At 39.7% G+C, this 15,062-nt stretch overlaps 1 protein-coding gene across 1 annotated transcript; it reads left to right on the top strand.

Annotated features, from left to right (window-relative positions):
* The first annotated feature begins 1,248 nt into the window (after positions 1–1,248).
* On the top strand, positions 1,249–14,632 carry LOC134800563 (caspase-7-like). The gene is made up of 5 exons (XM_063773052.1): positions 1,249–1,865; positions 8,295–8,467; positions 11,299–11,453; positions 13,118–13,489; positions 13,871–14,632. Exons 1-5 carry the CDS (start codon positions 1,316–1,318, stop codon positions 14,055–14,057), a joined length of 1,437 nt encoding a protein of 478 aa, XP_063629122.1. The 5' UTR covers positions 1,249–1,315; the 3' UTR covers positions 14,058–14,632.
* Positions 14,633–15,062: the final 430 nt, after the last annotated feature.

Raw genomic sequence — 15,062 nt, 5'->3', positions numbered from 1 at the left:
GGCCCGCGTCAAAGGAGACGCGAAGCACGAACTTGCAAGACTCCACATTACACACTATTTTGGCTCTTCTGTGGCAAGATAACTATTAATTATATTATGATAATATTATATTAAGCAGCTATATTTTACGGTTTCACAAGAAAACAAAATGGAAAAACAGCTAATTCACTCGTGCGCGAATCGCGGCGCGAAGCCGCGAACGCTGGTGTGGCGTCGATTTTCGTAGACAGCGAAATCGACTCCACACTCACGTTCGCGGCTTCGCCCGCGATTCACGCGCATAGTCTGGAGGGGGCTATAGAGGTACAAAGAAAGCTCTGATAATTATACCTAGGTACATACTGGCAGCCGTGGCTCACTCCGCGATTTCGTCGCTTTGCTACAGGTAGCTAAAAGTACATCCGTTCCGCCCCAATTTTGGGGAAAGCCATAAGCCGCGCGTGGCGTTGTCGCCACCTAGCGGCCATATCTGTGCTGATCGTAACAGACGCGTTTTGTTAGAGAGTGAGTCGTCTGTACCTAGTACTATTATTTATTCTGTGATACTGGCGAAAAACTTGCTGCCTCTGTAGGGACACATTGTAACAGGAATGCTGACAACGCATTCTAGATGCAAGCCGCGAGGTGCGGGCCTCGCCAGTTGTCCCCCGTCTTACGACCTGCCCGGTAGTTACTTTACCAATCGTGTAAACGTACTTGTAAATGTCTGTAACAATTTTTCTAAATTTGTGGAACTCTAAATAAACTTTTAAGTGATATTCAGTGATTTTAAATTGACAATTCCAACCTTCTGATCCCAGACTTTATAAAGTGTTAGTCAGCTCATCCAGCTCTTTACTCAAAAGTCTCAAAACGCTATGTTCTGGAAGTAGAGATTAGATGAATCAACTAAAGTTATCTTACATCAAAATTTATCTACAAACACGCTACTTGCACTTCCATTTATGGAATAAATGACGCCATCGGTGTCACATTTTATCACTTATCTTAGCGAATTTACTTAATCAAGTATGTTTCAGCGAATCCGTAAGTGCGTATTTATCTATTCCGATAAGCATTCTAACGTTTAATAAAACGTGTATCAATTTTAATGCAATATGGATCTTTTATATAAGGAATAGAGTTCTACAGTATAGTCACAAGATTCTAGGACAAAAAGAATTCAACACTATTCTCTACATAGCTTGATTTAAAATACATCGACAATGCTGCAAAAATATCGAGGATAAGATAAACACGCTTATTTAAACGCATTGTGAAATCGATTGTTGTAATGTAAACAGGTGTAAACAAGTGTACTTAAATAATTTAAAAAATGTCCAATTCATCCGAAAGTGATAGTAATGTTCATTACAGCGACAGTGAAGAGCTCGTGGGAACCAACAAAATAAGAAGAAATAAATATAGGCCTAACTTCAAATTAATTCAACCGAACAAAGAAACAAAAGATGAACAGTGGAACATTCAAATAGTTGATTCAAGTGAAAACGGAAATGACGTTACAGTGCAAGATGGGATGATGAAAGCACCGCCTACTATAACGACTCCGGAAGCTGAAAACGTACCTTTATCTAAAGAGAAACCCGAAGAGGAAGATAAAGGAATAGAAAACGAATATTCAAGCCCTGAAGAGTTGATCTACAACACCAGAGCGTTACCTAAACACAGCCCGACGTATGAATTGGAAAAATTTGAAAAGAATGCAATGATAATCTTTAACCAAGAGAGCATTGACGGATATAGGAAAAGATTAGGGACAGAGAAAGATGTGGAGGCTTTAGACACTACATTCAAGAAATTCGGATTTGAAGTGACAGAAAGGAAAGATCTAACTAAAGCAGATCTATTTAGTGAACTCGAAGCATGTAGGTATTTTAACATTGAAGTATTTAAGTATAACTAAGTACCTACTTAGCTATAACTAGTGGCTCTGTGAGCTGTAGACCTCGCGAGCAGAGCTTAAAACTGAGTAAATGTATGGCGCCGTTGTTTAGAAGAATTTAGAGAATCTAATTTGACAATTAAAACCTTATCTATCGAACCTGCTTACAATACGCTTAGCCCGCGCTTGATAAATAAAAAATACGTTTTTAATTTTTTTTTTATAAAAAATAAAATAAAAAAACAACAATTGATATGAAATTTAAGTGTAAAAAAATACAAAAACTTATATCCCAGCATACTTATATGTAATTACTGGGGATCGAACCCAGACCTTCCGTGCAAACAAAAAAAGCGAACGTTTGCAAAATACACCATATGATAGTTCTTACATGAGGTGACGAAATTTAGCTACTCATTCTCAAGTAAAAACTAAATATCTTTACCTCCAAAACCAGCAAAATAAAATTTCTGAATTTTTGGCCATTTAATCTGTAAACATGTCTTAAAAAGAATACACTCTTATAATACCGATACGACTATTTGTTTAAGCGCGAGCTATCACAACTTTTCCATTTTGAAAAATTTTCAAAAACCGGCTCGACAAAAAATGTTTATCGAATCATAGAATTCGGTTACAAAATTTCACGAGAATCGGTTAAGAATTGCGACCTGTAGAGGAGAACATCCGGACATACAAAATTAAATATCTTAAGAGCGCTATTACATTTCGGCGTTGAGCGAGTTTAGGTATTTTACGCGCTGCGGCAGGCCGTGCGAGCTCAGTACGCCGATCCCTTCTACCACACTCGCACTACAATGATGGATTAAACATTCTTGATCCTTCGCGAAGCATATTGAAATCAACCATAACAACACTAACTGTACTTAACTTTTAAAGTTCTAAAACTGTTATTTGGTAAGTACGAAAATACTAAATGCAGTGCAAATGTACATAGGGGCTGTTCATAAATTACGTCATCTATTTTTGACGATTTTTGACCCCCCCCCACCCCTCAAATCATCCAAAAATCAAGCTTCGGATCGGAATCTGTTTCCTCCTACGTCATGTTACCATCATCCGATGTCCAGACCCCCCCCCCCCCCCCCCCCACTCCTCCCATTTGAAACGACGTAATTTATGAATAGCCCCATACTCGTACTTATGAAGGTATATTACTCGAAAGAAATTATAGGTACCTACTCGCTTATTTACATGTTTCGTCATTGCATTTGGTACCTATAGGTTGTAAAGTTTGTATCAACGAGGGTTTAAAAACGAACTGGTACTGAGGATCTGATGATGATTAAGGTGGTCACGGATACCAATCAACCATGTAGTAACATGATTAGGCTCGTTTGATTCCTCTCAACAAGATCTTTGACACTGAAGATACACAGGGTCTGATGATGGAGCTGGAAGGTGGCCACGGGTACCAGTCTATCATGTAACTAAACAACTTCGTGTTTGGGCTCGTTTGATTCGTCTCAACAAGATCTTTGAGACAAGACAGTACTCAGGGTCTGATGATGGAGCTGGAAGGTACCATTACCAATCAACCATGCAACTAAACCACATCGTGTTTAGGATCGTTTGATTCGTCTCAACAAGATCTTTGACACTAGGTGATACTCAGAGTCTGATGATGGAGCTGGAAGGTGGTCACCGGTACCAATCAACCATGCAACTAAACCACTTCGTGTTTAGGCTCGTTTTATTCGTTTCAACAAGATCTTTGACACAAGATAGTACTCAGGGTCTGATGTTGGAGCCGGAAGGTGGTCACCGGTACCAATCAACCATGCAACTAAACCATTTCGTGTTTAGGCACGTTTTATTCATCTCAACAAGATCTTTGACACAAGGTAGTACTCAGGGTCTGATGATGGAGCGCGAAGGTGGCGACGGGTACCTGTCAATCATCATCAGCTCCATCATCAGACCCTGAGTAGTATCTTGTCTCAAACACCTTATTGCGAGGAATCAAACGAGCCCAAACACGAAGTGGTTCAGTTACATGGTAGACTGGTACCCGTGGCCACAGTCCAGCTCCATCATCAGACCCTGAGAACTAACTTGTGTCAAAGATCTTGTTGCGACGAATCGAACGAAGCCAAACACGAAGTGGTTTAGTTGCATGGTTGATTGGTACCGGTGACCACCTTCCGGATCCATCATCAGACCCTCAGTACTACCTTGTGTCAAAGATCTTGTTGCGACAAATCAAACGAGCCCAAACACGAAGTGGTTCAGTTACATGGTAGACTGGTACCCGTGGCCACAGTCCAGCTCCATCATCAGACCCTGAGTACTAACTTGTGTCAAAGATTTTGTTGCGACGAATCGAACGAAGCCAAACACGAAGTGGTTTAGTTGCATGGTTGATTGGTACCGGTCACCACCTTCCGGATCCATCATCAGACCCTCAGTACTACCTTGTGTCAAAGATCTTGTTGCGACAAATCAAACGAGCCCAAACACGAAGTGGTTCAGTTACATGGTAGACTGGTACCCGTGGCCACCTTCCAGCTCCATCATCAGATCCTGAGTACTATCTTGTGTCTAAGGTCTTGTTGAGACGAATCAAACGAGCCTAAACACGAAGTGGTTTAGTTGCATGGTTGATTGGTACCGGTGACCACCTTCCGGCTCCAACATCAGACCCTGAGTACTATCTTGTGTCAAAGATCTTATAGAAACGAATAAAACGAGCCTAAACACGAAGTGGTTTAGTGGCATGGTTGATTGGTACCGGTGACCACCTGCCGGCTCCATCATCAGACCCTGAGTACTATCTTGTGTCAAAGATCTTGTTGAGATGAATCAAACGAGCCTAAACACGAAGTGGTTTAGTTGCATGGTTGATTGGTACCGGTGACCACCTTCCGGCTCCATCATCAGACCCTGAGTATTATCTTGTGTCAAAGATCTTGTTGAGACGAATCAAACGAGCCCAAACACGAAGTGGTTTAGTTGCATGGTTGATTGGTACCGGTAACCACCTTCCGGCTCCATCATCAGACCCTGAGTACTATCTTAAGTCAAAGATCTTGTTGAGACGAATAAAACGAGCCTAAACACGAAGTGGTTTAGTTGCATTGTTGATTGGTACTGGTGACCACCTTCCGGCTCCATCATCAGACCCTGAGTACTATCTTAAGTCAAAGATCTTGTTGAGCCGAATCAAACGAGCCCAAACACGAAGTGGTTTAGTTGCATGGTTGATTGGTACCGGTGACCACCTTCCGGCTCCATCATCAGACCCTGAGTACTATCTTGTGTCAAAGATCTTGTTGAGATGAATAAAACGAGCCTAAACACGAAGTGGTTTAGTTGCATGGTTGATTGGTACCGGTGAGTATTATCTTGTGTCAAAGATCTTGTTGAGACGAATCAAACGAGCCCAAACACGAAGTGGTTTAGTTGCATGGTTGATTGGTACCGGTAACCACCTTCCGGCTCCATCATCAGACCCTGAGTACTATCTTAAGTCAAAGATCTTGTTGAGACGAATAAAACGAGCCTAAACACGAAGTGGTTTAGTTGCATTGTTGATTGGTACTGGTGACCACCTTCCGGCTCCATCATCAGACCCTGAGTACTATCTTAAGTCAAAGATCTTGTTGAGCCGAATCAAACGAGCCCAAACACGAAGTGGTTTAGTTGCATGGTTGATTGGTACCGGTGACCACCTTCCGGCTCCATCATCAGACCCTGAGTACTATCTTGTGTCAAAGATCTTGTTGAGATGAATAAAACGAGCCTAAACACGAAGTGGTTTAGTTGCATGGTTGATTGGTACCGGTGACCACCTTCCGGCTCCATCATCAGACCCTGAGTACTATCTTGAGTCAAATAAATACATATAGAATGTCAGGTCGTTTCAAATATTTTTAATCCTGTCCGGTAGTTTATTAAACTGTACCATTATAAATTATAATACTATAAAAACAGTGCTAGGATCAAAGTCTCTCGTTGCGGTTTACACGCACACAGTATAGCGTTTTACACGGCGCCCGCCGCACACAATGATAAAAAACCTCGTCGTCGCCGTTGAAAATGTGCGGAGCCGACCGACACACGTCTTGCCTCTACAAGCTCTGCCGCGGCACTGAGCTGGCGCAGCGCGCGTCATCGGTAATATAGAGTAGTTTTCAAAAAATTGCCAAAAAATTATAGTAGAATTTCATAAACACTAATGTATACCAACAGTATAAGCAAACGTTGCAGATTGCTTGAGTATGAAAATGACTTCGATATTAAGTAGATTTTCGTAGGAATTGACACTTGTTTCGGAGAGAAAATCGAGTTCGTTTTACTTTGATTTTCTCTTTCTCAAAGGTATGTAGGAAAAATATAGTTTGATATGCCTAAAGTACAGGGTATTAGTAATACAAAATAGCCAGGTTTAGCAGAGTAAAATTCTCAACATTTCCAAATAAGAGCTCGCCATTCAGTGCTTCACGGGGTTTTTCGGAAACGACCATCAGAAAAAAAATCATTACTAATTTAATAAGTCCTTTTTCTAATATTTACAACGATATTTATAAAGATAAGAAGACGCTTTTACTGGAACAAGTACTCATTGTTTCTAATAATGAGCGCAAAGTCCTGAATTTCGTCGACTAGTATCATCAATTTTGCATTATTTCGACTTTTCTTGTAAGAGCGCTCTTAATACCTCCAAAACCAGCGAAATAAAATTTCTGAATTTTTGGCCATTTAATCTGTAAACATGTCTCAAAAAGAATACACTCTTATGATACCGATACGACTATTTGTATAAGCGCGAGCTATCACAACTTTTCCATTTTGAAAAATTTTCAAAAACCGGCTTGACAAAAAAAAAATATCGGCTCATAGAATTCGGTTACAAAATTTCACGAGAATCGGTTAAGAATTGCGACCTGTAGAGGAGAACATCCGGACATACAAACCTAAATATCTTAATACCTCCAAAACCAGCGAAATAAATTTTCTGAATTTTTTGACATTTAATCTGTAAACATGTCTCAAAAAGAATACACTCTTATGGTACCGATACGACTATTCGTATAAGCGCGAGCTATCACAACTTTTCCATTTTGAAAAATTTTCAAAAACCGGCTCGACAAAAATTTTTTATTGGTTCATAGTATTCGGTTACAAAATTTCACGTGAATCGGTTAAGAATTGCGACCTGTAGAGGAGAACATCCGGACATACAAAAGCAAAACGCCCGAGTCAAAACGTAGACCTTTCGCTTCGGTCAATTATAGCATACAGATTTCTCCCCCCGAGAGTGGAAAGATACATATGAAGTTAGAATTTCGTCAAATTTCTAGCTAATATACATGGGCCCGGTGTGTAGGTACTTATGAACCGTCAAACGAATGGGGAAGGCAACTGTTAAAAATTTGAGTCTACAACGTCTTATTAGGGTTCCGTAGTCAACCAACTAGGAACCCTTAAGTATATGTAGTTTCGCCATGTTCGTCTGTCTGTTCGTCCGAGGAATGCAATTTGGCATGAATATATATAAATCAAACATGGTAGGTAAATATGTGAGGGTTAACGATGTGTAGAATAATGGGAAGTGGGTATAATTTAGGCTGCAAGATTTGTTTAGGTATACCTACACGCAACGGGACAGGTGAAATAAAAAAATCTTGTGAAAATATACCGTTATCTAGAGCGCCACCTACTTTTAGTTTTTATCGGCCTTCCCCATAAATCATTGAAATGAACTGACTAATTTATTGTTTTCACTGGGAAATCCCCCGTATGACCTAATTCGGTAACCAGTTCTGTTGGTGGCATCTGATACCCGATAAGTTATCAGGTGGGGTTCAAAGACACTTGTATCTGCAAACGTTAATCAATTCCATTTGGGCATTGGAGGCATTGGTCACATTTTGTCGTATATATATTTAATTACACAAACGGGTCTACCGCGATATAATTTCATTGTTTTTACCTTTAATTCCGACGTTTCAGCTGAGTTGCACCAGCTGTGGTCACGGAAAGACGTCCCAACAAATGTCAACAGAGATATTAATAAAACACCCCTAAACTACCCGAAATTAGTTTATAAAAATGTTTGGGGTAGACAAAGAAATTGCAGCTACCCGTTAAAGTTTAATGTTTATTGTCCACGGCACGACACGCAACACTCACAGTATCCGTACACTGGTCCGAAGATATATCCGCTGGTTTCAACATTTGAATCACTGGTCCCCAAGTAGACAATAATTTGTACCCGTCCTCTCGGTTGAAATTAAATATGTGTAATATGTGTTAAATATGTGTACAAAACGCGAGAGTTTAAAGTGTTATTTTGTCGTATATGTTTTTAGTATTAAGTACATATCTACATATGTACATGTAATTACTCATGATATATGCTAATTGTTTATTGATTTTATCATTTCAGTCAGCAACACAGACTTCACTGACTACGGTTGCATCGCGGTGGCGATCCTGACGCACGGCTCGAAGAAGGGGCTGCTGCGAGCTCGCGACGCGCCCTACTGTGAGATGGAGCTGCTTAACCTCTTCATGGACAAGCCCATGCTCGTGTCCAAGCCGATCCTCTTCATCATCCAGGTTTGTCAAGTCAGATCCTAAATTATTCTTTATTAATAGCCTAAGCAAATTAGAAAAATCTGCGGAAATAATTCGTGTAGTTTTGAAAATTATTACAGGCATACCTTGTGGTGTCCAGATAAACATACTAAAAGTCCTCGAGGGTAGAGGGTGTGCTGAGGGTGTAGGAGGGGGTTGAAGGTACCTTTTTTCATATTTTTGCTCATATCTCGAATGTCTGTACGAATAGCATTATAATTACTTCGGACAAAAGTTTTTACATTCAATTTCCTACAAATTTGGTTATGTTTATTATTACTCTGCGATCAATACTTTAGGAGCTACAGGCTGTTAAAGTTAAATAAGAGATAAAAATAGACGGTTTAAGAAAACGTCGTTTTTTCGTAATTGTTCATCATAAATTAAAAAAATTGTTTAGAATAAGCAAGCTAAGCGACCTGCTGATCAAATATAAAAAACAGGCTATGAGCATGTCGGGCTATGCTCAGTGTAGGGTTCCGTAGTTACCCGTCTGTCAAAATAAACTATTTGCCAAAACTCAAAAACAGCTATACCGATTAGGTTCGCTATATTTTTTCTTGAAAGTCTTTACTAAGCTATGTTTTCACCATTTTTTTTATATTTTTTGGACCCATGGTTCAAAAGTTAGGGGAACTAAAGGGTAAAACATAACTTTTTTTCTTTCAGATCGAATATTTCCGAAAATATTAAGTTGATCATAAAATGGTTCTTGAAGACCCTTATTCGTTTTAAAAGACCTATCCAACGACACCCCACACTATAGGGTGGAAGCGAAAAAAAATTTCATCCCCACTTTAATGAAGGGCAGCCACCATAAAAACAATTTTTTTTAGTTTTTATGATTACATTTGACACGAATATATAAATCAGTTACGCTGACAAAGTCGTAAAATATAAACTAGAAAAAAATATTTTATAGGGTGGCTCCCCTACATTAAAGTGGGGATGAAATTTTTTTTCGCATCAACCCTATAGTGTGGGGTGTCGTTGGATAAATCTTTTAAAATGAATACGGGTCTTTAAGGACCATTTTTTGATCAACTTAATATTTTCGGAAAAAATCGATCTGAAAGAAAAAAAGTTGTGTTTCCCACTTTAGTTCCCCTAACATTTGAACCATGGCTCCAAAAAATATGAAAAAAATCGTGAAAGTAAAGCTTAGTAAAGACTTTCAAGGAAAAATCTAGCGAACATAATCGGTCTTGCGGTTTTTGAGTTTTTGCAAATAGTCTATTTTGCCAGACGGGTAACTACGGAACCCTACACTGAGCATGGCCCGACATGCTCTTGGCTGGTTTTTTTTTTATATTTTATCAGCAGGTCGCTTAGCTTGCTTATTCTAAACTATTTTTTAGGGTTCCGTACCCAAAGGGTAAAACGGGACCCTATTACTAAGACTTCGCTGTCCGTCCGTCCGTCCGTCTGTCACCAGGCTGTATCTCACGAACCGTGATAGCTAGACAGTTGAAATTTTCACAGATGATGTATTTCTGTTGCCGCTATAACAACAAATACTAAAAACATAATAAAATAAAGATTTAAATGGGGCTCCCATACAACAAACGTGATTTTTGACCAAAGTTAAGCAACGTCGGGAGTGGTCAGTATTTGGATGGGTGACCGTTTTTTTTTTTGCATTTTTTTTGTTTTTTCGTTTTTTGCATTATGGTACGGAACCCTTCGTGCGCGAGTCCGACTCGCACTTGCCCGGTTTTTTATTTATGATGAACAATTACTAACAAACGACGTTTTCTTAAACCGTCTATTTTCTATTTCTTATTTAACTTTAACAGCCTGTAGCTCCTAAAGTATTGATCGCAGATTAAAAAGAAACATAACCAAATTTGTAGGAAAATTAATGTTAAAACTTTTGTCCGAAGTAATTACAATGCTATTCGTACAGATATTCGAGATATGAGGAAAAATATGAAAAAAAGGTACCTTCAACCCCCTCCTACACCCTCAGCACAACCCCTACCCTCGAGGACTTTTAGTGTGTTTATCTGGACACCACAAGGTATGCCTGTACCAATTTTCAAAACTACACGAATTATTTCCGCAGATTGCCCAAATTCGGCTTAATTTGACGCGGCTATAAGCAGAAACGGCCGCTGAATTTTTCCACTTTTCATTTATTTCTAAGCTTCATGTCAGATCCTGACGAAAAACGGGCTCAAGGCACGCGATGTGCCTTACTGCGAGATGGAGCTGCTAAATCTCTTCATGGACAAACCGATTGTGTCCAAGCCGATCATCTTCATTATCCAGGTTGGTCATGGCAGATCCTGAAGAGGAACGGGTTAAGGGCAAGCGACGCGAACTGCGAGATAAGACTGCTCAACCGCTTCATGGACAAGCCCATGCTCGTGTCCAAGCCGATCCTGTACATCATTCAGGTTGTTCGTGTGACGTGTCAGATCCTGACGAGAAACGGGCTGCAGCAGACGCGTTAGTGCACTCTTCACTAGTATCACAATGACTTTAACTCTTCACTAGTATTAACTATCCGTCTGATAATAACTAAATTGACCGGCCTATATTTAATCCTAGGCTTATTTCTAGGCTTATCCTCGATTTATTACGTTACTCTTGATGCATTCTGGATTCTGGCATTTTACTGTCGTTTTGGCCTACGCTAAGTTTGCACCGACCACCGATCTGGCGGACTATGTAGGTATGTAAGTGTAGTCATGAGTTTGGTCAGACTTTATACATCTATTGTTACATTTGAAGAATTTGACCGTTTTAAATGTTCTAGTTTTAAAGGTATAATGAAGGTAGCAAAGCTTCTTAACGATGTTTCTGTCCAGGCGTGTCGCGGCACGAAGCAGACGGCAGGCGTGGCGGTCCATACAGCTGGTCGCGTGCGTCGCGACCTGGACGAGGAGGTGGAGCCCTACACCCTGCCAGTGGAGTCCGACATGCTCATACTGCACAGCTCTTACGTCGGCAAACCTTCACATAGGTGAGCATAGGTTGACAGGCGTATTCTCGTTTTAATAACAGGATATATGAATTAGGTCTGTACGGGTATGATGGTCGTTCTTATTAAATATATTAAAAAACCGGGCAAGTGCGAGTCGGACTCGCGCACGAAGGGTTCCGTACCATAATGCAAAAAATGGCAAAAAAGAAACGGTCACCCATCCAAGTACTGACCCCGCCCGACGTTGCTTAACTTCGGTCAAAAATCACGTTTGTTGTATGGGAGCCCCACTTAAATATTTATTTTATTCTGTTTTTAGTATTTGTTGTTATAGCGGCAACAGAAATACATCATCTGTGAAAATTTCAACTGTCTAGCTATCACGGTTCGTGAGATACAGCCTGGTGACAGACGGACGGACGGACGGATGGACGGACGGACGGACGGACGGACGGACGGACGGACGGACAGCGGAGTCTTAGTAATAGGGTCCCGTTTTACCCTTTGGGTACGGAACCCTAAAAACGGGTCACTCACGTATTTTAAGTCGAAAAACGCTCGACATGTTTCACTCCGTACCGAGGAGTGTTTTGTTATTAAAAACGATGTCCGTCACTTTCTATGCCGCGGTGTTAAAAAGTGACAGTTATTTTATCACGTGGATAAAACAATCCATTATTATGGATGTATTATTATGGGCGTATTTGCCGGCTGGATTAGATATGGATCTGATATGTCAGTGTCAAAAGTTAAGCCTGTAAGTTTGGGTATAAGGAATATTGGTGTGAATAGCACTATTAGCTTTATCGTACTTAAATGAGAAGAGATGGTGACGGGTGTTGTAACACATTTTAAAAAATCGTCGTTTTTGCTAATCGGAAATATAAACCTTCGTGATTTTCATCGTTCGTAATTACGACAATCGGAATTTTGATGGGTCGAGCATTTAAAAATCGGAATAATAAAATTCGATGTTCTAAAATTCGGCATAAAATATTTCGGAATTATGTAGTGTACCCTTTACTACCTACACTAGATCACAGAAAACTCTATCTCAAAATAAACCGTAATTTTTTTCGCGATTGCGGGTTTAGTTCCACATTCAAAGTGTTTAGAATAAGCGTGCCTGACCTATATTTTACCTTTCAATTCACAGAACTAAGGGTTGAAAATGGGACCTATGATAATTTCGGTAGTTACCGTAAAATGGGGTGAGTAGGGATTGCGTGGAGAGTTGGGTTATGAATTGGGAGAGAAGGGATGCCAGGGGGGTGAGATGGTTTTTAAAGGCTACTGCTACCTAAATAATGTATTCGTATTACAAATTGCCTGAATAAATATTTTTCTATTCTATTCTATTCTAAATGGAGCTATAGTGATATTCATAAGAAAAAAAATCGATCCAATAATGTTCCAAAATCACCTGTGTATAAAATCCTATTTCACCCCAACTACGAGGTACGAGTACTACGGGGTGAGGAGGAATTTTGTGTTTACCGGTAAAGTTATGAAATGGAACTACCCAAAATCATAAAAAAACTAAAATACAAACGTCCGGAACATTTATTATATAGGTATACCATTCAGTTTACATATGTAAAAATAAAATGTTATCAAGGTTTGAATGTCAGTATTCTCCCTACTCACCCCATTTTACGGTACTGCTCGACACAACTTGTCAACATAACTCCCTAAAATTTCAGAAACGAGCTCCACGGCTCCTGGTTCATACAATCCCTCTGCAGCAAGATAGGCGATATGGCCGACTCCCACGATTTCGAGTCCATTCTGACCGAAGTCAAACGAGAGGTCGCCATAGACCGCCACCACAACGAATACAACCGGAGAACGCTAGAAATGGTCACAAACAAACAGATGCCTGTCACAACTTCCACGTTAATCAGAAAGTTGTATTTGAAGAAGTTTGGAGAAGATGAAATCTCTTATAGTAAGGTGGAGACTGAGAGACAAGACTCGAGGAATGAGGTGTTGGATTGTGGGACGCCACGGACGCCATCGTTTGGACGATGCTCGTGTTTTCTATCACATTTTGAGTACATAAAGAGTTGTTTGAGGTACGTCTACTGAACTTTCATTTGCAGTCTTCGTTACTCTAGTTTTCATTTAGATAATCTTAAGAAACCGAGTTGAAATTAAATCGTCTATCTCCAATCTCCATCGATATTGCTCTTAATTAGAAGAGGTTATGGGCCCAGAAAGGAAACTCTAGAGTTGTCATAAACATATGAGTTTAAGGTGTTATTCTACCAAGTTTGGAAGTCTTATCTAAACACTGTTTTACCTGTGTGTGATTTTATTATTTATTATTACATATTTCCATTCGTCTCTTTATAAACTTCGAGACTTATTGTTATAAATAAAACGCTCTGTGCTTGCTTCAAAGTGTAGATATATGTAAAAGAAATTTTCCTACAAAGTTTCTAATTGTTTTTCAGGCATTATGTAGAAGATAATCCGGACGATACGACAGCACAAGGGTTCCTGAACATAGCCAACACTTTCAAGAGCGACAGAGACTTCGACACTTCCAAAGAAGTGATGTTGCAGACAATGTGTAACCATTTAATAACGAACGCACAGGCATGTACGTTTTACAAATATTTGTATTTATATAAACATTGAACGTGTCAAACGAAAGTTTAAAATACAGAGTGTGTTTTTACTGTATTTGGAACTTGAGACGAACTTCGACCAAACCTTGTGGCCATATACTCAACTGTGAAAGGAAGACGTGGTTTACTCAACTGCCTACATACAACTGCATACATACATATCAAACGTTGGCACCAGAGAATCTGTTACCGCGAACTTCAGAAAGTCGAAATAGTCTATCTCTATCTCTGTCACTTTTATGCAGTAATAGTGATAGAGCGAGTAGAGATAAGAATTTAAATTTTCGAAATTTGAGGTAGTTCGAAAACTGTGACTGAACACGAGGTTGCCACAGGAACCTCTCTAAAAGATCTTGATCAGAAATCCAGATTCTGTGGGGCGAAAAAGTGACCCGACTACCATGTCTGCTAATGTAAGTATGATTGTGATTCTGACTAATTTAATCGGCCCAGGCCCTAGATATTTAATCGTTAGAAATGCCAAATTTATATTTTTATAAGTATGTAATTCTATATCATTCTTAGCAGTAAATAAAATATGTCTTCATTAAATAAATTATTTGGGAAGTAGTTAATGTATTTTAAATTTTCCTAAACTATTAAATAAAGGATGAATCACGATAGACCGGGCCGTGTCCGGGCCGGAGCTTCCGGCGCATCGTTTTCTATGGAAAGCATCACGTGATCGCCTCTGTCATGTCATAGGAAAGTAAGCGCCAGAAGCTCCGGCCCGGACACGGCCCGGTCTAACGTGAGTCATCCTTAAATGGTCCCAGGCCTAAATTGTCGCGTGGATTCTTAATAGCCTTCGTGCAATCGGAGTGATTGAAAGTTAAAAACTACTGCTCTGTCGATAATAAGTACAAAGATCTCCGATTACAATTACAAATTATTATGGGCCCAATTATGGTTTATGCCAGCAGCAAATATTCTTAAAAGTTTTAAGGTGAGACAATAAAGTTTTGCAAAGAAAAATCTACCAAGGGTCATCAGTTAACGAGTGCTGCCGTTAGCA

This window comes from Cydia splendana, chromosome 20 (assembly GCF_910591565.1).
Source record: "Cydia splendana chromosome 20, ilCydSple1.2, whole genome shotgun sequence".
NCBI classification, from domain to species: Eukaryota; Metazoa; Arthropoda; class Insecta; order Lepidoptera; family Tortricidae; genus Cydia; species Cydia splendana.
The sequence above is the reverse complement of the archived record's forward strand: the minus strand, read 5'-3'. Positions and strand labels throughout refer to the sequence as shown.

Bases quoted from the DNA above. Each gene is read 5' to 3' on its own strand.
- LOC134800563 (XM_063773052.1), top strand. From the start codon at position 1,316: ATGTCCAATTCATCCGAAAGTGATAGTAATGTTCATTACAGCGACAGT. The intron at 1,866-8,294 runs GTAGGTATTTTA...TTATCATTTCAG, and splicing joins ATTTAGTGAACTCGAAGCAT to TCAGCAACACAGACTTCACT. The intron at 8,468-11,298 runs GTTTGTCAAGTC...GTTTCTGTCCAG, and splicing joins CGATCCTCTTCATCATCCAG to GCGTGTCGCGGCACGAAGCA.